Source organism: Pteronotus mesoamericanus, unplaced genomic scaffold (assembly GCF_021234165.1).
Source record: "Pteronotus mesoamericanus isolate MK-2021 breed Mesoamerican mustached bat unplaced genomic scaffold, CSHL_Meso_final contig_20, whole genome shotgun sequence".
Lineage (NCBI taxonomy): Eukaryota > Metazoa > Chordata > Mammalia > Chiroptera > Mormoopidae > Pteronotus > Pteronotus mesoamericanus.
Genome location: NW_026555085.1, coordinates 57,820,839 through 57,844,867, shown reverse-complemented (window position 1 = coordinate 57,844,867; position 24,029 = coordinate 57,820,839). Strand labels below are relative to the sequence as shown.

Genomic DNA, 24,029 nt, shown 5'->3' with positions numbered 1-24,029 from the left:
TAGCCTGGGTCCCACTGAAAGACTGAGTACTAAATTAAAAATAAGGTGAATAAGTGATCTTAGTCACACTGAATGCAGAATGCATTGATTTCAAGATCTCTTAACCCATGCTTACCAGTGCATTGGAAATCAGGGCCTTAATCTCTAGGCAATAAATTAAAAATATTTCTCAAGGGAATCTAGAAGGCCCAATAAAAAGAATCAAAGATTGGGATATTTTGAAGACTTCATCAACAAATAGCCCATCTATGATGTATGGGCTGTGTTACAGTAAACCTCAAATTAGATAAATATTCTTACCCTCCCCTGCTGTGAACATACAGCTTCCAAATAAGATTTATGTCCTCCTTTCGTAATCATTAACATAATGTTAATAATTGACAAATATATGAAGAAAAGCTAATATGGAAGATAAAAATCCAAGCAAGCAGAGAACAAATGCAATTGGGAGGAAACTGTTTTTTGTTTTGTTTTTCTTTTTTAGGAAGAAAGGAATGTCATAAGATTGTTATTAGTGACTTCAGAGATGTAAGAGGAGATACTATAGACATGAAACAAGATCTCATAAGAATTAAAATGATAGGCAGAAACAGACCACTCACTATATTATGTAAAAGATAAATATGACATAAATGAGAAACTCAGAAACAAAGGTTATAAATTTAGACTCAATAGTTTAGGAGCTCCAATGTTAAGCTAAAAGTAACTGTTAGAGTATGTAGAGAAAAGAAAATCATCAAAAAAATAGTTCAGAAAGTTGTCTCCAAATCGAAGGAAAAATTAACCAAATATAAAAATTCAGTAAGTATCCAACACAATGGATGAAAGCAGATTAGGTCCAAAAAATAAAATAAAATAAAATAAAATAAAAACCAAGAAAGAATTTTGAAAGAAAACTCACATAGAAAGAATCAGGGATCTGAATGACTTCAGGTTTGTCCACAGAAGACTGTAAGTAAGAAATGAATGAAAGAATATCTTCAAATTTATCTAAGAAAATTATTTTCAACTTAGCATTCTATACCCAGCAAAACTAATATTTTTATGAGAGCAGAATAAAAGCATATTTAGACTGCTAAAATACTTTTACATAGTGTTCAGTACATAAACTTATTCAATTAGAAAAGAAATTTTCTAAAACTATGAGTCTCAAAATATGAGACAATATAATTAATAAAATATCCTCAAGCATTTTCCATATTTGTAAAATAGAATATATCCCCTTAGTCATTAGCATAATGGTGATTAGGATAATTTAATTTAAATATGTGACTATATCTCCTCAGTATTTTCATAGGTATTAGTGTTACTTAGTTGTGATATATATGCATATAAATCCTTGGTGTTTTCATCTGGTTAGAGTTCTCTAGTTTTGTATATATGAATAAATCCCACTGGTGTTCCATTCTGGTTAGAGTTATTTACTTGATGATATGTTTCTCTGTTGATTATCTGGAATCATAAGGTTATATTGTTGATTAGAACAGTTGTTCTCTCCCTTTTGTCTTATAATTTGAGCACTACACTAGAGAGTAAAGTTTAATCCAATATACTGCCTTCCTAGAGAGAAGAGGAATTCTTTCATTGATTAAAATTATTTTGAAAATAATATAGATTTTATTAAAATTAATAGTGTCTCACATATGTATAATCACCTGATGAGTAAATATCTGTTTCTGTAATAATATAAAGACCTTTTAGAAAATGGATAAAATTAAATATTATACATTGTTTATATATTCAAAATTATCTTTATAGTTAAAATACAGCAAGTTATTAAAACTTCTCTATTTTTTAAATTTAATACTTCAAGTGATTGTTAAATTTTATCAAAAATCTGAATAATTATTTCCTGACTACTCAAAAATAGTTGTCATTTCTTGCCAGTTAAGTTTAATTTAACAAAGAATTAAAACTAAAAAGTGCTCTAAATTCTGATTAGAATCTGATTGATAAAAAGCTTAATATTATTTAAAATTTGAACATTTTTATGAAATGTTATTTGATGTTATTTACTGCTAAAAATGCTTAGGTTTTTAGCAATAAATTGTGTAATTCTATAAAATTACATTTTGGGACAAAATTATCATTGAAATATAAATTTTAATTTAAAATTTTCCAGACACTAGAAATTTTGAAAACACTTGGACACTTAATTTCTAATTTAATTAGATATTAGCAATTTGATTAAGAAACTTTTGTGGATTTAAAGAAATACTTTGAAGAACTATTTTTTTGGTCAGGTGTTCTAGTGAAAATCAGTATTTATTTTTTGCTTAGTAAACTATAGAATTTGTGATTTAAATATAAAAGTTTTGTTAGCATGTTGACTAAGCCACACACACTACTACTAATTGTTGAAACTGAGCCAATCATTTCCTCTCCCTTTGCTGAATTACATTGACTTACCAATGCACAAGGAGACCTTAAATTAGACATCAGTTCAACTTCAAATACAATATCAGCAATCACTATTCAGTTTCACCCAACCCTATGAATATAGTCAATATCTACTGATAGAAGAGGTACAATGATGAATATTGCCCCTAGAACTGCTATTTTCCTCTTTTAAACTTCCCTAAGCTTAAATACTACAACCTATGTCTGAGTAGCTCATCATTCAAGCTTTTTTCTTCTTTCATCCAGGTGGTTGGGAAGTGGCCACCCTTGATGACCTAGAAAGATTCAGGAAGTGTACTTCCTTTAATGCAATGAGCATATTGTGCATTCATTTATACGTACAAAAGCAAAATAAAAGTCAAAGCTGAAAGTAAAGTGGACATAATTTTAATGATTTTTTTCAATTTTGTGCATTGGATTCAAACAGCAAACTGTGTGCACTCAACTGTCATCACAATGTTGTCAAGAAGTCTGTGTCTTTTACCATTTTACACACAATTGTTCATTACAGTATGTTATCAGCCTCGTGGAAACCAGGGGTGTGGCATGGTAAGCAGTGGTGGTAGTGCACCTAACTTTTATATTATCTAACTTGAAAATATTTCTCTTCTATGATTCCTTTTTTTCTTGATAAAAATAGTTTTCACCAAACGTTGGTGGTGCACACGCACTACCATTCATGCTTGACATCACACCCCTGACAGAAACACATGTTCTTATTTTGTTGATAAAAAGTATTACAAAAATTTCCATACAAAAACTATTTTCATAGAAATCTTGCATTTCCACAAATAAACCTGAACATTTTTTTGAAAAAAAAAAACTGCTCAAGAATTTTGTTCATTTAACATTGTGACTGTATTGATAAATGCAGTCCATTTGCAAGTTCTCTGCACATACTTTCCTACAAATGACCAGTCCCCTTTTTCCTTTCGCTGAGATCTACCCAGGCTCCATCAAGTTCATTTATAGCAGGAACTAGGGCTTGGATTAACATATCTGAACGTTAAAATGAAAGCTTCAGTCTTCCACATAAACTATCAATACCCAGCCTTCTTTTATAACATAAGACAAAGATTGCAAACTATTTTTTTTTTAATTCAGAATCTCTGAACCAGCCGTTGCTTTTTATTCTTGGTATGGGGTTGGGAAAAGGGGGTTGGGGTGAGAGGATAGGTAAATAGGTAGGAATCTGGTAGAGTTACATGTGAAATCTCCTGCAGATGAATTTAAGAAAAACATTATTGCCTTGGTAATTGACATTGCTGTCTCAATCAGTGACACACACTTGAAAAAAGAAAGAAAGGAAAACACTGATGAAGATATGCTTTATATTCCACTTGCCATAAAATTCAGATTCGCTTTGTGTTACATTTTTTTCACATCCTATAAACACATATTGTCTATTCAGATGATCGTCGTACTGAGTTGTGGGGGGCTAGTAACATCACCACCTCTATAATCTGGATGTTCAGAAGACTGTACTGTTTCTTGTAACACTACAGTTTTGTTTTGTTTTGTTTTTTGCAGATTCCAAGTATTTTTATTCTTACTGACTTTTTTACTGGTTACCCTTGGGGTATTTATATTCCATGTCTGGCAACAGTTTGACTTCAAAAGGAACCTGTAATTTCTTACTGGACTGCATTTGAAACCAGCCACAAAATGCACATGTAACATTCACTCAGAAGAAGGGAGGAACCCATGATAAACAGTATAACCCCGTGTAACTTGGTTGATCCATGATGCTTGTAAATCAAGTCTGATCATTGCAACTGCTTAGATCACAGAGTCTCTAGTTCATAGACACAGCGGCATGAGGTAACTCATTTTATTTTGCACAGGTTGCATATTTCCACAGGAAACATTCTCACTAAATTGTTTGGAAAAAAGACGACAGTTTGTGCTTGGGTGTTTGGCCTCCCAGCTTTATGCCATGGTTTCTTTACCTGGCAACCTTCTGTCGTTAAATGTGTGCATGTTGATAACTTCTTCTGTTTTCACAATAACTGGGGCCTGTGGCTTATGTTTTAACCGACGCTGGCACTTCAGGGACATCCTCAGTTCTTCTACCATGGCACTACAGAAGGACCTCTAGAGAACAATACAGAAAATGAAATATTATACAACAGACAGACCACAACTGTCCAGAAAAAATATTGAAATCATTCTCAACAGACTTGTCAATGTAACAGCCTTGAAGGTTTGAAAAATTTCAATGAAAATGTATAACAAATTGTTACACTATTAATACAGAACATACAATAATTAAAATATTTCTTCAAAGTGGACTAGTTTAAAGAAAATCTCCACTTGATAGTGAAATGAACTGCCAACTAGGTATGCATATATTTCTTATATATTGAATAAGATTTTCAGACATAAAATTAATTAGCAGCATAACATATATGTCTATCTTAAAATTTAAGTACAAACACATATATGCAAATCAATAACCTGAAATCCATTCTTGATATTAAAAAATAGAAGAAATTTACTATTTTTAGATCACAACATGAGATATGAAAATTTTCTTTAAACATAGGTTTGTTATTGTGCATCTCAAAACAGAACAAAAATAGCACTCACACAGACATAAAAATACAGAAAATAACTTCTGGTATTCACTATACCTTTTTGTAATAAGGCCTATTAAACTATTGATGATGATTACAAACTAAACATGAGTTAGTCATGAAATAATAAATTGGAGCACATTAAAAGTTCATGAAAAATATTAACTTTTTTGTCATCATCAGCTTGATAACTGAGAGCTGGTAAATAATTTATTCCCATGAATAAAAAAATAACAATAGAAATATTTTTTTAAATTCTCATTTCATTGGCAATAGATTTGCTAGAAAATCAATATACCTGGGGCTCATTATCATAAACTCCTCAAAATTTCTATTAAAAAGTCATATTTGTAAAACAAAATTTTGTTAACCTCCCTCCCCAGCTAATTGAGATCCACCTGTGTTAGTTACAAATAAATCAGATTCATGAACCAGTTGTACATATATTGTATTTGAAATTCAGATGGGCTGAGACTTAGGCTTTTTCTGTGCAGAAACTGAAAAGGTAGAAAACAACTAAAAATGTGAACAAATATGAAATATTTACACAATTTCCAGAAGTGATATGAAAACATAATGAAATAACCCTAATTAAATACGGATATGAAGACTTGGTTTTTTGCCTTAAGTGCTGTTGCTTTGTTTTTTTATCAAGTTAGTCTACTAGCAAAAGAAGACAGAAAAAAATATTTAATACCACATTTGTTTCTTAGGTTTAAAAATATTTTGTATGAATAATCTTTTGTGACACACTATTTCAATTAAAGTAGGCATCTATATGTCAAGAAAATTGAGTCAGAGAGAGGGAATGTCACTTCCTGCAGCTCACAATTGAGATTCCAGCAAGGCATCCTGATAACCAATTTTGTGACTTCTGACCCTCCCCTGGTACCTTCTTGTTCATTCCTGGCTATATATCCTCAGTTGTTCTTCTTGTTTTGTTTTGTTTTTTTTAATTTTCTTTTTATTTTATGGGCTCCTAAATATTTTCCCTAGTAGTCTTCTTAACTCTATGTCTATCTAGCTTATGCCTTCCTTAAAGGATGACATACATAAGAATAATCTATTCTTTAAACATGTTATTAATGGCATTTTCTTGTCTAAGGAAGAGGTGAAATCCAAAAACCCGATTTTTCCCATCATGACCTCTCCGATCCAGCTTTCCTCCTTGCTCCCCGACCCATTCCTTTCTTTTCTCTACACAGGCCTTTTCTGCTTGGACCTTCAAAGTTGTTCCCTGGGCTCTGATACCTTGCCATGTGCTTTCATCCTTCATGTAAACCCGACTTTAACCCTTACCTCAGGACATGACTCAAATTTTAACTTAATTCGGGAATCAATATCTAATTGACCAGGCTCATTATTTTCACTCAATTTAGTTTTGTCTCTTTTGCATTTTTAACTCATTCTAATGTTTTTCCATCTGGTCTCTAGGTCTTCTATGTATACCTCTCAAGGTATGGTAAAAGGAAGAGATTTTGTTCTCATGGTACTGATGGTATACATGTGTTCTTTAAATGTTGACTGAATTAACAGTAGCTGCATGTGACTCCAATACTTTAACAAGTTAATTAATCAGGTAAAACTTTGGTATTTATTTAATAATATTAAATTAGTAAAAGTATTATTTTTTTTTTTAGTACTTGTAATGGATGATGATTAAATGCAACATGTGAATTCCCCACTAACTAATGGATTACTGCCATGCATTTTTATTGTGTTAAGTTACACGGTTCTGAAATCCATGAATTATATTTCTATTAAAGATTTATGGCACCTGACAGCCAGTATATGGACAGTGTTTCTTGTTGCTTAATACCTACTATTAGATGTACTTATTAAGGACATGATGACAATGATGATGAAGATGGTGATGATGACAACACTGCAGAAATGGAAAAATCTGACTCCAAAAGGGGGAAGAATACATAGTCTTGAGGTAACTTAGTCTTGACTTTCTGTTGAAACATTTAACAGAAGAATTGATTAGATAACATAACATAGACAGAGCTTAATGCCATTGACACTTAAAAATGTTATAGGATGTGAATACATTCGGAAATGTTTGAAATAAGCCTTCATTTAAAAGTAATAAATGCCCCAAATGTTACATAATTTATAACACCCTCTTCTTGGCAAATTTGATTTTCAGTTTAATTAAATTAGTTTCAAAAATTATAGAACAGGTATATTAATTAATATCTGTCCAAACTAAGGGAGTATGGGCAAACTTATTTTCCCAGAAAAAAATCTTATAAATGTACATACCCATTCAACCATGAAATTACACAATTTTATTTCTAGTAAGTTAAGAAGTAAAATATATTTAGTACACTCTATGTAATTTCAGACCACAAATAAAGACATATAAAATTTTTAAACAAATTTTATGTAATATAAAATTCATAATTCTAAATAATATGAAAAGTAGATTTAAAAAACTGCCCCAAAGTTAGGATCTTTGATCTTTTATAATTTAAAGATGAAAGAAAATTTCATCTTTTATAGTTTAAAATTATCTGGAGTAAATTATATTTAAAAATTTAGTAACTCATCTTTTATAATTTATAATTATCTCCAGTAAATTATAGTTACAAATTTAGAAACTGAAAATTGTAAATTTGTAATTTGGCCATTATCATTTTTAGGTTTTATCTATTTACAAAGCCATAAGAAAGTAAAAATTTTAATCAAGCAATCTTCAAGTAATCAATTGATAAACTTGATTATATGCCAGTTTACCAGTTTTATTAATTTTCCTGTCAATCAGCTGAATTTTGTGAGTGCTATTTTAATCTATTAATGTAACTATACCTAAAAAATAGTTTTATCTTAGGTTACCAACAAAGTAACTATGACAAAATGGCTTTCTTCTCACTCATAGAATATTTGAATATTTCTAATCTTTCACAATAACTACATAAAGCATTAAATTTGAGCAAAAGTTTTGACTCAAAATAGTAAATTAAAAGAATTTAATAATATCATAAAATCCAGTTCATTTGTGATGGTAGGGTAAACATTTTCTTTTTTTAAGGCTTTAAAATAGAATCTCCATACCTTCATTTACATAACAATCTAAAGCTGAAATTTTAGAGATGAGTGTGAAATCTAGTTGTTTCCCTGTGCTCTTATGTTGGCAAAAAATCATGCTGTCTGATTTTTAAATAAAGTTCTAATGTCATTTGATAGAGACAAATTGTCTTTCCTACTTCATATAATGATTGGAATTTTATTAAATGTTTTGTTTTGTTTTGTTGAGCTATGAAATAAGACTTTGAAAAACCCAAGTGCTCTTTCCTGAAATTTCCTGGGTTATAATAAAAAAGAAGGAAGAGGAGAAGAAAAGCAAGGAGAGGTGGTAGGAGAAAGGAAAGAAGAAAGCATAAAAAGGGGAGGTGGAAAAAGGAAGAAAAAGAGGGAAAGGGACACTGAGGGAGGGAAAAAGAAAGAAAACTATTTTACTTTTCAAATCACTTCTTAGGGATGGAAATGCACAAATTGTGTCATTAAATAAAGTAACTTTCTTAGGGTAAAAACAACAACAAAAATGTTTCGCCACATTAATGTAACAGACTACAAAAAGAAAAAAAGAAAGGTGCAAAGATACTAACCATTATTAAAAACCTCTTTTAGTAAGTTTCAAAAGTTTACTAAACAGTGTCTGGATGGTAGGGTGGCACTAACCAAATAGAAGATTCCTGAAAATGAAAATTTAAATCTTTGAGCTGTTAGCATGTAATTGCATTTAAATTAGTAAAATTCATTAGAAAATTCACTACAATTAATGAGGCAACCTGTATTTACACAACTTTAATCTTAAAAAAATGAAGGCCTAGAAACCTTAAAAATATTAATTAGACTATATTTCCATTGCTTTTTTTAAAAGCTCTCTCTCTATATACTTATTTATTTATTTTGGGTATTATAAGACAACACATACTTGAAGATAAATGTTCTAAATAATATCATTGTTGGTGTTATAGAATAATTTATTCTTAGTTTTAATAACTTCCTAATTTATAGATATACTTATAACAGATGTGACAGCATTTGGAGAAGCACATAATTTTTAAAATATTAAATATCTACTTGTAAGTATGCTCCACATTAAACACTGAATTATTTAACTTGATTTTTATTAAAACATTTATATTTAGCCATGTCTTTTTAAAAACAGCCACTGATGCAAAGTAAGGAGTTTGATTCTCTTTTTTACATTTTAAGTTCATCACTTTCATGTTAAATATATGTAGTCATTAATCACCAAAATTAGAAATAATCATACAATATTAGAAACTACTATCAAGTCTGTATTTATATTTTTAAGGAGGAAATTCTATTTTATGTGACTTTCTATCCTATTCTTTGATAATTTAAAATTAACTACAAGATATTTTACTATTCATTCAGAATAATTTTAACCATTTTTTCATATAGTTCTTATTTGAAGCCCTATTAAAACATCTTCAAACTACTTCTATCCGATTTTGAAGCTCAGTGTTGTAATATAGACTAGCAAATATCAACCTTACTGGTTTTTTGCTTATTTTTGAAATTATCTGTTAATTGATTATGGACACCTAATCCATTCTCAGATACCTCTCAAATTAATTTCTGATGCTGTAGGCCATTTGACCAAGAATCCACATTGCATGTTGTGCGAATAAAGAAGTCACTATGACCCCAGCATAAAATAATCTCACATTAGATAATAACTAAATTAATGAAAAATAAAATAGGATAAAAAGAATATATAATGAAATATGCAATATTTTATATAATACTGGTGTATTAAATAAGGAAAATAAGTGTCATTTAATGTGACCTTTCCTTTTGATTTATACTTTTTAATTGGCAGTCTTTTTAAAATACCAAATAGCTAATGCTATGCAGTAGAAGTATGAGTTGACCTAGGGCTTATGAATGTCATAGTGAAGCAGTAAGAGATGAAAATGGGTAGTTAAAACATTCATGTCAAACTACATATGTAGCAACTTTGATCTCAATATTCAGTTTTGTTGCAGCCATCTTTCTGAAATTATATTATTTAGATAAGCTGCACAGCGGTCAGACAAGACTTTATATGTAGGTTCTTTAATGACCCTATTGCTTCATCACTGTAATTTTACATCTAGAGAAACTAAAACTCAAGAGGTCAATTTATCTATCTAAAATTATGCATATAACTGATATCAAAGCTAAAAGAGGAACGCTGTTCTCTTGACTTCCATTCTGTGAATCCTTTATTATATTAGTTTGTATCATTAACAGTGATTTGAGTTTTAGCTGAGACTTTTACCAGGACTTTGTTCTCAGTATGTGTTAATTTTTTGAATGCTGAATAATAAGTCAGAGAATAAAAACACGGGGCAGAAAGAAATACATTTTTTTTCTTCAGTGAATAAAATGATAAAATGTCCTGTGCTTTTGCCTGGATTATTTTACACTGATAAACATAACTAAAGATTAAAATATTCTCAGAAACTTTGACTCTTACAGAAACAGCTACCAAATATTTTTATATTGCATTTTGCAAATACAATGAGACAGAGAAAAATGGGATATCATTATACATTTTTACACATCCTATACTTAGGCTAGAAAAATCAATAAATAAGGTCTGACAAGTTTCAACACCACTTTAGTCAATACAGCTGTGAAAAGCATTTTAAGAAAAAGCAATGTAATAATCACATTCTTGCTGGTAGTAATAGTGAAACAATTTTTCAACAAAAAATAGAATATCCAAATAACTAATGCTTTATTACAGGAAAGCTCTCTTTTCTGAAGGCCCAACAGTTTAAATATATCAACTTCATGAATAATAATAATTATAACCATAGCTGTTTATTATATATCAGATGTATGCTAAAAGCTATGTATATTGCCTATCTTAATTTTTTATAACAGCCATTTATTGAACAACTATGCTGTTCCATGCTAGTTAATATGCATATAGTGTCTTGTTCAACATTGTAAACACTTTTCCAGACAGTATTAATTTCACCATTTTATTGTCAGTGGACCGATGCTAAAAAGGATGTAATAACCTTTTCAAGGCCTCATGACTGGTATCGGAAGTCAGATTCAAACTCAGGTCAGTCAAACACCTCTTCCTCCCAAACAATGTTCTTTACATAAAGCAATGCTATATATTTAGTCACAGCAAATAATTACACCCAGCAGATAAAAAATTGAGTTTATTCTGCCTCTTTAATCTTGGAGAGAATGCTTTTTGCATAATAAGTGTTGAGTTATAGGAAGGGTGCCAGCTATGACACCCTGAAGGTGGGGCTGGAGATCAGACTCTCTCCAAAGGCGTCACAGAGACCTCCTCTGCAGCGTTAACACATTTCATTTATGGTGTGTATTTTAACCACTTATTTAGTTATTTATTTATTTTAAAAAACATTGAGAGAAGATAAGTAATTTTATTCAAGGTTAAACAAAGCTGAGAAATGATCCCGTCTTTTTTTTTTCTATTTTAAAACTCATGCTTAAGAATGAGAAAGTGAAATACATTGTTTATCATCAAAGCCCACAATCTGTTTATCTAAATCAAACTCCTACTCCACATATTTTATCAATGCAACTTCAGGAAGAAAAAATATCAAGAAATATAGTTAAATACTCTGTCTCTATTTGTACCATATGATACAGTTTAAATAGTGTCACAGCGGGAATCTTTGACCTTGGAAAACATACTTGACCCTTGAGACACTTTTCCTCATCTGCTTAATATGGGTAATATTAACACAGTTACCAGGCTTACTTTATACCAAAAAAAAGATACATTTTAAAAGCTCTAAAGCTGTTTATAAAAATAAGGAAGTAAATTATTATCTGTCAAACTGCAATCTTAATTTTAAAACATCATTTATAGGTATAAAAAAGTATGGGTTACCATAAAAAAAAGAAATGACTTAAAAATCATTTTGCAAATACCATGTGATCTCACCCCTAAGTGGAACCTAACCAACAATACAAAGATGCAAGGAAAATAAGACCAGCAACACTGAAAGGAAAAGAAATTAACAGAGACAAGAGGGAAGGGGGCGGGGCGGGGAAAAGGAAGGGAAGGGAAAAGTCAAGGAACATATAGCAAGGACTCATGGACAAAACCAAAGGGGAGGGGCTGAGGGAGGGAATGAGGGAGGGGGCAAGGGAAAGTGGTGCGGGAGAGGCAGAGACAAATGTATTTGAAAAAATAAATTAAAATAAAATTTAAAGAAAAATTGTAAAAAAAAAATCATTTTGCTGACTTCGAAGTAGATTAGAGAGTAAAACTAAGATTGACATCTCATTTTAAAGTATGATTTTATATTTCTATGTAAAAACACTTGTAAAGCCATTCAGTCATCCATTATATGGGTCATTAATGGAAGTTGAGAAATGATCTGCTCACAGAGAATGGCAGTAACATAAAAGAATGCAAAATGGACTATATGTCCAAAGTTTATTACCTCTTTTAACTTCTGAATAGCAAGATGTTCTACAGATAAATTTCATATTATTGAAAATTTATTTAGAACTTTACAAATCTTTACAATGACTTATAGCAATATTTGCATCCCTACAACTTACTCAAAATGGATTTAAAAAAAAAAGCATTATTCCTATTACAACTAATTTTTCAACTTTTTAAGGATGTTTATAAGGATCTATGAAAAATCCATTTTCATTCTTTTGGTTTCATGAACTACAGATTCAGCCAGCTTTGGTAAATGTTTTCCTTGTGAATAATCTTTTGCCCAGGATCCCGTTTTAAACTAAACCATTTTAATTTTTCCTTAACGTTTTCCAAATTGCATTGTTTCATTCATTTGTGGTGCTATGAGTTAAAACTGCCTTTTACATTTGTTATTCAATTATAGACTGAAGAACATTCTGTGCTCCCTCAAAAATGTTTTGAACTTTCAGTGACTAGAAAAATATCATTATTTAGAGATATCTTGGATATGTTATATCAGCGCTCTGTAATATAAATAACTACATTGACTAAAGTGGACTATATAATAAAAAAATCAATATTAAGTAGTTCTTAAAATGTCTATCAATCATCTTAGAAGAAGGTAAGAATAAATATACATGTCCAATACAGGATACATAAGTTACCAATTCAATATCTGAGCAATAATTTATATTTTTATTTCTCAGACATATTTACTATAGTTTGTTTAAGTTGAAGCAGTAAGAAAATTAATATTTGTGTTGTTTAGTTTTTGTTTATGTCAAGAAACTCAAGTGATTGGTATTCAATGGTTTCAATGAAATAATTTGTATAGTCAAATTTATTTTCAATTACATGGGAAAGAAATTATTTCTGTGTACAAATCAGGCAAAAACAAAAAGTCCAACTATGTACATTATATTACTATTATTGCCGGGTATCAATAGATGGCAAACTTATGTATTCCTGTTATTAAAAGAGGACATATTCAAACATGTAAGAAATAGAGTAATTTTAAACATAAATTAGTAAACCATAATTATGTCATAAATAATTTTGTAAAAATTAAAAGTATTACAATCACTTGTAATTCATGCTTACAAAACCAATATATTATTATAAATGGTACCAGAGAAAACAAACATTTGTATATTAGACAACTTTTTCAGTTAGAAGGCAGAAACAGGACCTTTCAAACAAATGCACACACCCGATGTGGACAGATAATTGCTTCATATGTACAGCAGATTCATGAATTGCTTACTGAATCTTACGCAGTGTTTTTAAAATCAGTAAGAAGTTGGGAAAAAAGACAATTCGTTAAAAATACACATGTTAATTAGTTACTTTTTCAGACACTTCAGGAAAGAAAGGCTTTTTGAGTATCTTTCCAAATATTTAAGTTAAATTTTTTTAAAAATTAGAAAAATAAATATGTATTTATTTTAAAGTTTGAATTAATGAAAAGCAAGGTATTTCTGATACATTAATATCTGCAGCAAAATCAAAAGCATTAGCGACTCTAAAATATGGAATACACCATCTTGTGGTATCTGAAAGGAATGCAATTTAGAGTTTTCAAATTCTTTAAAGTCTACATGGCTCAGCATTATCTTCTGCATTCAGTTTTAACCTGCTTCCATTTTAGGATGATGCATTCATATACCACTCTTAATTACCAAACAACTTGGAAATATAAAAATAGTTATAGGCATCAAGGCCTTTTGTTCCATTAATATTTTACAAAATATGTGCCATAATATTTATATTCTCTTGTAAATGCTAAGCATTATTATTAATTTTATCATCATTATCAGAGGTAAGACTTGACAAGGAATGATATTACTTATCATTAATTTTATCCATGAAGTTAATATTCAACTAGGCCAAGTGTATATTATATTTGCCAGCCTATTTAGATAATGAATGAATTTTTTTGTGTTCATTTAAAAAGTACTAGAATACTATAAACTGAAGAAAAGAGAAAGAAAATGGAAAAAGAGAAAATAGAGAGCAAATCACTTTGGGGCTCAATGGTGAATAATATATCCTTGCTTATTTTTAATATTGAAAATATAATTCATTGCATTTTTGGTTCTCAATAAATAATTATTAGAGTAAATGAATAACTTTGTAAATATTTACCATATTTTTAAAATTAAAATTTTAGATTAAAGGTACAATTAAAAGTGTAAATTAATTGGTAATTTCTATAGGTCCACAAACATATCTTATGATAAAATCTAGGAATATTTTCTGACTAATTTTAATAAATTAAATAAGGTATTAAATTGTATAGCCCAACTGAATAAATTTTTTTTCTCAAAAAAAATGAAGAATTGAGCCCAGGAACCTAATTTATCACAGTAAATAAAATGGGTAATTCTAATAAACCTATAATTATTTGCTAAACATAATTCTATAGAATTATTTAGAAACAAAGTTCTTTTATACTCTTTCTGGTAGACTTTTATAAAATAGGTCACTGGAATCAACTTCATTATTGATTTAAATAAATAGATGGAAAGGTTAAAAAGATAGATAATTGACAGAGAGAGAAAAAGAGAGAGAAATTATAGATCTCATGCCAATAGGCACTGCTTGACACCTTGGAGATACAAACTAAAACCATTAGGTCCTTGTCCTATAGGAACTAAGAGTCTAATCGTGAAAGAAGCACTCACACACAAAAAACAACAAATGTGAATTAAATAGTGTGCTGCGGGAACAGAGAAAAGGAATCTAGGCTTACTGATGGATGTGGTTTGAAATGGGTAAAATAACTTCCCAACATTCTCAACGGGGGAGAAAATGTTTTTCAAAGGTGATAGTATCCATCAGCTAGGTGAAAAAATAGGGATACATAAAATTCATATATTTTTCAGTGGAATAGGAAAGGAAAACCTAACACTATCTTGTGAAAATAGCTGTGTCCTGTACCCAAACCTATTACATCAATAGATTAGAAAAAGCTTTCTGGGCATGTTGATTCCTAGTCTTGATGCCTAGTCTTGAATGCCTAATCTAAAAAAAAAAACTAGTAGGAGTTTGCCAAGTAGGAAAATGCACAAGGTTTTCTCAAGTCAAATGGAAGAGGTTTTGAAAAAGCGAGATGACCTTAGAAAATTGAAAGTGATATAGGGTGGCTAAAGAAGAAAGTGCCAATTGGGAAGAAGCAAAAGGTAAAACAGTGATGGACGACAAAGAAAGAGTCTAAAGTGCTTCACCTGCTAAGCTAGGGCATTTGACTTTCAATATGGAAGCCATGAGGTGACAGTGTGTGAAAAGGTTTGGGGAATGTGATCAATAATGCTCATGTAATACCAACACATTTGCTTCTTTCCAATGTAATGTTTCATCTATTTCCATCAAAAAGAGGTACATTTCTTTTACAAAATGTTTATAAGTCCATGAAGGTGCATAGAAATTAAACAGAGCTAATTATATTAAAATTCAACTAAATTAATTATTTCTAATAACAATGAAAAAGGTTATTTTACAGAATTAAATCTCCACCTCTTTTGTTTTTTGTTTTTAAGAGATTGTTTATAATATAATTGTGCATAATGGCATGGCCTAGGTAAATCACATGAATAAGCACTCAAAGAGACAGGGCAATAGAATACCACATATTGTCAAGAGGCTAATTCATTTGTTTTATTTTAGTACTGAGCTGTAAATGAAAGAAAATCATTATATATGGATTATTTAAGGTTCCAAATAGAAAAAACAAATGTCTTCTATAATTTCTGGACTTACTTTAAGCATTAAATAACCAAATACCACATCTATTGACAAATTACAGTAAAAATGGAAATTGATGAGTTAATATTTTTGTCTTTATTTTTTTAATTTGATTTTAAAATTCATTTGATATTATAGAAAAAAGATCACATACAGTGTATACTTAGACCTTATTGTCAGTTACAACCAGAGCCATCAATATTTGATTTAATCAAGTCAGCAGATCTTGAATGTTGTGAAAAAATAAATCATGTAAATGTGGAAATGCTGTATCCAAAATTTTGATATCGAAAGGATAATAACTGCAACATAAATTATTAAATACAAAGGAAAATAAGCAACTGTTTTTTCTTTTTCAAAAATAGTTTTAAGGGTGGGAGTGTTTCAAAGAATATTAGTAGAATATATTTGTCTTATATTTGTGTATGTTATGTTTAAACATCATGTTTCTATTCCTCATATTTACCAAAAGATTAATAAACCTTTCAAATATTAAAGAAAATGTAGCCTGACTCTGATGAAGTTAAGTCCTAAAAATGTTTCTTTAATTAAAAACAAAAGAAATATTTATACACAAAAAGTATAAAATAAAGCATCAAAAGACTTTAAAAGATTAAAGCATTATTTCATTCCAGACTATAAATTTACATACAGAAAGTGTCATGTACCATCTAAAAAAAGAAATTTTTTAAAAATAAATATTATTCCTTGTATTTATATAGATCTATGGAAATTATAGCACTAGAAATACATAATCTGAATGTAATTTGCAAACCGTTCAAATTGAGAATATGAAAATATTTGTATAAAAATAAATGTATTAAAATGCCCAGAAAAATTGCAACAATCTCCTATTGTTGAGTTTAATATATATTCTTTGAAAGACATTGGTACAAGGAAATAAAGGGCTAATTAATAATAAATTTAAATATCCAAAAATCCCATATTTTTACACATTCATAAATTTTTTAAAAATTAATTGTAATTTCCAAAATAGGAGTAAAATTATTTTTCAATTAAAGATTTACTGAACTAAAAATCTTCAAATAAAAATTTCATATACTCTTTATCTTTAAACCATTAATATTGTATCTTAAAACATGTTTTATCTGCAGAAAAATATTTTTCCTTCCTATTACAGTTTCTGATCTTTGCTTTTATTACTAATTATTTTCCTCCACTAACCTACCTGCAGTGAACTTCAAGCAGCAAAATTTTTAAGGTTTCAGTAAGAGGAAAAATAGTAATTTGCCTTGAAGCTAGCTCAATTAAACATCTACATTTAAATTTGAAATAATGAAGTTCATCATGTGTTCTCTCTGTGAACCTTTGTTATATAACAAATGGCAGAAGACAATTAACAGGTACAGTTCTAAGCACTGTCCTTGGTTGGAAAGATCAAAAATAGTTTCTTTTATTATAACAAGAATTGTTTTAAATTGTAAAAAAGTGACATTTACCTTTTCCAATTGAGCGTTTTTTTTGGATTTGTATAAAAACTCTCCCACAGCCACAAAAACTGAGAGTACCAAGCCGGCTGCCAGGACAATGAAGATGCCACCAATATTCTGCACCCCCAGGGCACTGGCCTCTTTGCTCTCCTCCTCTGGGCAGCCGTTGCCCCTCCACCACTTCTCCTTCATCATGTGTAGCTTGCCTTCCTCTTGCAGCTGAAGAATTGCAATGGTGATTTTGTCTCTATATGGAGAACCTGAAAAAGAGAGGGGATGTTAATTATTTCAAGGCACCCAGAATTTTATAATTAAAGGTTAACAGGAGATGAGGACAGAGCTTTTTCTAAATGCTCCAAAGTGTGCCAGTGTTTATTTCCTGTAGAGAAAAACCACTGGAAAACAAGAGAGAATAGGAGTTGAACAAGATAAATAAGGGGTGCGGCCTTTCTGATTTTGAAGGTAAAATGAATTTTGTTTTTGTGAAAGAAACTATTTCCTTCTGAAAGGCAAACTCAGAGCACTGAAAAATAAGTAAAATAAGTGGAAATTTACAACAGGAAATAGAGTGCAAAGATACTTGGTTAATGCCTAGGAATCATTCTACACTGAAAACAGAATATTGATAAAGTGCTAACCTCTATTGTAGAAATAATAGTATTTTTCTTTATTAAGAGAAATAATTTAAAGCAATCACAAATAAGAGACATATATTCAGGGACAGCTAATACTTTGTAGAAAATAGATAGCCTATCTTCTCATTTGACCTAAATAATAGGTTTGTACAGTATTGGATCACTCAGATATTATCATGGCGATCAATGCATTGTCATTTTGTTTTTTTTCTTATTACGTTTTATTTTTTGAGAATATATGTTCTTTTCAGTGCAGACAATAATATAAATAAAATGTAGTATTTATGCTGATGGGGGTAGACTTTTTCTGCATTAGCTATTATGTGATAAATAATTACTTTTCTAAATAGTTGCCCAGAATCAAAGAAGAATATTCAAGTTCATGCATCTTTTAATATTTGCCATAAAAGACTATTTTTTTAATTGACTTTTTAGAGAAATGGGGTGGGGTAGGGGTGGGTAGAGAGAGGGACAGACATCAATTTGTTATTTCTCTTATTTATACATTCCTTGGTTTTTTCTTGTATGTACCCAGATTGGGGATTGAACCGGCAACTTTTGCATATCTGGACTATGCTCTAACCAACTGAGCTACCAGGTCAGTGCCCCCCAGGGACTAGTTTTATTGCTTTTCTCGCACCCATAAATAGTTTGTTTTTAAAGTTTAATCTGCTCTCCTAAAACACTACAAGCACACTCCATTTTTCTTCACAAAGTCATTCACAATTGTTTTTTCTGCCCACAGAAAGATACTAACTTCAGCTTGTATTCAATATTCTTTTACTTGATCAATGTAATAGACTAATTCAGCATTACTCATTTAGCAAGAATATGCAAGTTAAAAGTAGAAAGACAAGGAGAATCATAGGAAGTAAGTACCCTGTTGAAAAAGTGAAAATCTACCAAATCCAACTGGACAGCTATTTCTTTAACATAATTCTTAATCTGCTTATAAGAAATGTTTAAGTACATGGCTTCTATATAACATTTTCACCTTTCCTAAAAAGGGGTATTATTCTTTCCTATAATTAGAAGTCAATTATATTTTTTAATCCTCACCCAAGGATGTGTTTGTTGATTTTAGGAGAGAGAACAAAGGATACAGAGACAGATAGAGAGACAGAGAGACATGGGGAGAAAGAGGGAAACAACAATCAGTTGCCTCCTGTAGGCTCCCAGACCAGGGACCAAACACACAGCCTTGGGATGTGCCGTGGCTGGAAATCAAACCTGCAACCTTTTGGTGTAAGGGATGATGTTCCAACCAACTGAGCCACCTAGCCAGGACTCAAATATTATAATTATAGTGGGGAAATTCCTGCTTCTCAGTTTCTTTTTTGTGCTCTCTTCCAAATACTTCTCTGATGAAGATGTTAAATTTAAAATCCGCCTCTCAGTCACTTCAGATCTCAGGAATTATAACACCAGTTCTAGTATTTTCTACCTTGATCGCTCAGCCTAGGTCACCTTGAATTTTTACTTTCTACTTACTATTCAACATGTGTCTTCTTTTCCTAAGTAGATTATAAACTCTTTGGAATAGAGGTTATTTCTATCTACCTATCTATCTACCTATCATCCATCCATCTATCTACCTATTATCTATCTATCTATCCAGTCATCTATTTTATCTATCATCTATCTTAATTCTCAATTTTTTCTCATCTTAAAGGTTCTCAACAAATGTTTCCTATTATAAGGCACATAATGATTGAGGCATTCCTAACACAATGTAAAAGTGACAACCTGGTGCTTTTGGGTTCTCTGATGTATTTAAAAACCATAAATTAAGACTATCTTGTTTGGATAAACAGTTTTCATTAATTCACTAAATCCAGACTAGTACCAGCTTTAAGGTCATATTTACTCTGAATTACCATTCTAATTAACCATATTCTTTACAAAATAATTATTTGACTGAAGGGAAAAAATCTATTTTAAGCAGAATTGCAGTTTATCAAATGTATCTTTCATTTAGAAATGCAGAATCTGAAACAAATTTTGTGCTGATAGTACTTGCAAAAATGGCCATGTGTGGCTAATATAAAATATGGTTTATTTTCCGGAAGTACAATTATAAGCAAAATTTTGGTGGATAGTGACTTGAAAGTAAACTTTCAAATATGAAAAATTCTTGATCCAGCTGAGAAATATTTTGAGCCAGCATATTTCTCATCCTGAGAAATATTGAAGGAATATTATTTTATTGCCGACTCATCATACACACTGAACTGCATTAGGATTTTTATTCTAATGCTTTCAGACACAATATTTTTCACTTCATTCACAAAATAAGGCACTGTTACACAAAAGCAACCCACTTTTTAACAAATACAGACATATCTTGCTATTGCTAGCTGTACTACTTATTTCCAGCACTTACAATATAAACATTTCCCATTGCTAGTGAACTTCATTATACTTCTTTTCCAGTGTAATCACAGTAAATATATAAAAGGCATTTGGTTTAAATAAAAGCTACGAAGTTAATATACCTCATTTTGAGATTTTTAACAGGATGAAATAACATAAGGCATAAAATCAATGCCAGTAAATCCTTGCCACGTTTTGTCATTATGTCATTGAAAAATATGATTACTACATAGTGAAGCCCCTTGACTGTTGGGAAACAGCCTGGTTTCAGGAGCTGTAACCCTGCGGACAGGCTGGAGGACCCCAAAGCTGGAAATAATCAGGAGGCCTTGGAGAAACAGGCTCCTGAGGAGACTTGGCCTGTCCCCCCCAGCAGTGGCGTAGGCCCTGCCTCTGCTTGGCCATGGAGGACTGGTGATCAATGACCAGCAGGTTACCTTAAGCTGAGGTAAGCAATCTAAGACAGGTCCCAGTCGGTATTGGCAGCAGACAAGAAACTGGGGACATGGAGAAGGGGCAAAAAGGCCCCTGCACCTCTCGGCTTGGCCTGGACAAGGCCTGAGTCCTCATTACACAGCCGAGAGGCGGTCTCCTTAACCCTTGGTGGCTCCCTCCCCGCACCTGGCTCAGCCTTGAAACAGTGTAGGAAAAACAGCCCTAAATCAGATCTCATGGGCCCTGGGGAAAATCAGGCCTAAAAGTAAATTCTTTAAAGTGTGCTATGTTCTTTCCTCAGATCTCTGGCCAGGTCATGCTGCAAAGGACATCTACATTATTTATACCCCTTACCCTATATCGTTAAGGTGCTCGCCCTTATCTCTAGTCTCTTGTTTATTCTAGTTTCCTCTGGGACCCATGTAAAGCAGTGTATTCCTGTCACTTGTCTTCTTAAAGGCATCATATATTCTTTGTGAAACTTAACATACAAATGTAATGAGATAACGTATGCTTTGCTGTTACTTAGCCCCACTGATAAGATTTTCAATAAAAGCCTTGGAACAAAGGGAGATGAGGCCTTCCCCACTAGAAGGATGTGCCATGTCCTTCTCCAGTAAGAGGGAAGTGCCCCCATCTGCTCTCCCGACAAACAGAAAAGTGTTTGCGACGTTTTGTGTTTATTCCCTTCATCCGTGACAAGCCAGGACGGGCTCTGCGGGATTCAGAGCCCTGCTCCCGCCTCAGCTGGCCCCAGCGGTTTCCCTCAGGTTGAGGGAGTGCTGCGCTCTCTGCTGCTATCCCCTGCGGCAGCGCGCCCCGTCTAGCTGCCGTGCAGTACAACACTTGACATGTCAGATGCATATAACCTTGGGCTCAAAATGAGAACTTGAAGGGGTCATTGAGGCAGTTAGTTGCAAGTGGTAAACGGTAACAGTATATATGTAGGCATAAGTAAAAACTATAAGTGCACCCATTTGGAATTTCCTTAATAAAAGAATTACTGTCTCCCAATGTCCTTAAATGTTAAATTTTGATAAAAGATTTTACATAAAATTATAATATCATTAAAGGCCTTTAAACAGATCAATTAAAAACTTAGAAAAGTAAGTGTGATAATTATACACAAGTAATACAAGTCTCACCAGATATTTTAGAGCTAACTTGTGGTGTTTATTGAATTTGTTTCCCTTCTTCCTTCCTTTCCCCTGATGCCTCCCTCGATCTTTTGTTACTAATCCATTCTTTACCTTTCCTTCCCTCTTTTGTTCTCCCTGCCCTGCCTTCTCTGTTTCCTTTCCTTTCTCTCCTTGCTGCTCTTCCTATTTCCATCCCTCTTACCCTCCATCCACCCTTCCCTTCATTTCTGCCATGCTAAATTTCTTACTTGTAGACCAGAAGGCACATGTTATATTATGCATACTTGGTTCTAAGTCTAAGTCTACTACACAATATATTGATACACTCATTTGATTTTCCTTTTTATATTATTTACCAACTCACAGTTTTAAGTATATACCAACATTTCTGTCCTGTTTTAACACATCTAGATAGTACAGAAATTATAAAGTACAAAGAGTCAGCATTGCATTTAATTCTTGGGGAGGTTTATTGATTGATAAACAGCTTTACTTTAAAGGTTGCACAGCAAGTTCTCTAATAATATCTTTTAGTGAAATATGCTAAAACTACATTATCCTCATACTGTCAATCTCCTATATATCCTGTCAAAAGTTTTCTTTAAAACCAGGCTTCCATATGCTGTAATCATTTGCAAAGGTCAGAAAGAGTCATTCTTGTTTTCTAGAGATACTTCATTCTAAAACTCTTTATATCAATATTGCCAAAACTGGATTTCCCCCACTCTCCTATTTATAGGAAGTATATATCTGTGTCTCATTTAAAGGATTCCTTGGCCAGATAAGCTTGAAGAATACTCCACAAAAAATACATCTCTTGCAAATTCACATTTTCATTAGCAAACTAATGACTCTCACCTCTCCATTAAAGGAATAAAAGCATTAAAAATTGATAGAAATGGTTAAATTTGGAAGGATTTTTCCTCACATCTATTAATGTTTCCATCAGTTACTTTATTTTAACATTAATTTGAAAAGCAGTGCCTTATATAACAACAGTTATTACTGTTGCTACATCAATTGTCTCTGTAAAAAATATTTTGTTCCTTGTTAGATCTTTCTGCTGGTCTTTGCTTAGAGATCTTCATCCCTGTCTTTTTGAATTTATACATTAGTAAAGTCCATCAAGTTGTATTTTTAATATATTCTTTATCATTTATAGCTCCATATGCTTCATGAAACACCAGCTCATAAGAATTCAGATCACAATGATCACTTTAAGACAGGTCATCATACCTGGCTTTGAAGTCTCTTTACAAGATACTTTAGGGGACAAGAATTATAAAAGTTACTTAAATATATTTGTATACCCACATAGATGAAACCAATTTTTTGAAAAAAAAGTATACAACCTTTGTTTTTCTTAACAACACCCAAATAAATCCTTTAAATGTATTGTTAAAATTTTATGCAAATATTGCTGTTTTTCATAATGACAAATCCTCTCTGCTCACTTTCTAAAGGACTTCAGTTTCCCTTATTTTACATTTTGTAGTGATTCATATCATCGTAATGATAGTATGTGCTGTGTATGACACAGATTTAGGTAACATTTCGGTAGTTGCTCTCTTTGGGTCTGGGAAGATATTTTTATGAAGTAGGCTAGTCATAATTTTGGGTTTCTTATAGTTTTTCACACTTCAAGAGACTGTGCACTTTCTGAAATATGGCAATTTACATGTCTTGTGGGTATGTGACTAAACCATATTCACTAAGCAATACTTTCCAAGTACTTGCCTCAAAGAACTTTAATAATTATTTCTCTTCTTTCAAAGAATTGAGTCTGATAATATTTCTAAGACATATACCCAAGAACTTAAAGC

General features: G+C 31.3%; 1 protein-coding gene across 4 annotated transcripts in view; it reads right to left on the bottom strand.

The window, feature by feature from the left end:
* Positions 1 to 2,818: 2,818 nt before the first annotated feature.
* The window catches only part of GRIK2 (glutamate ionotropic receptor kainate type subunit 2), a 605,654-nt gene continuing 584,443 nt past the window's right edge, over positions 2,819 to 24,029 (bottom strand). For 3 of the 4 annotated variants that reach the window (XM_054569762.1, XM_054569766.1, XM_054569763.1), the window contains 2 exons: positions 17,634 to 17,884; positions 2,819 to 4,494 (listed from right to left, as the gene is read on the bottom strand). In XM_054569762.1, coding sequence (XP_054425737.1) covers positions 4,330 to 4,494; positions 17,634 to 17,884 — 416 coding nt within the window. In that variant the 3' untranslated portion in view covers positions 2,819 to 4,329. Of the gene's footprint in view, positions 4,495 to 8,590; positions 8,678 to 17,633; positions 17,885 to 24,029 lie in introns of those variants that run through there. The other variant, XM_054569765.1, reaches the window with a different exon arrangement.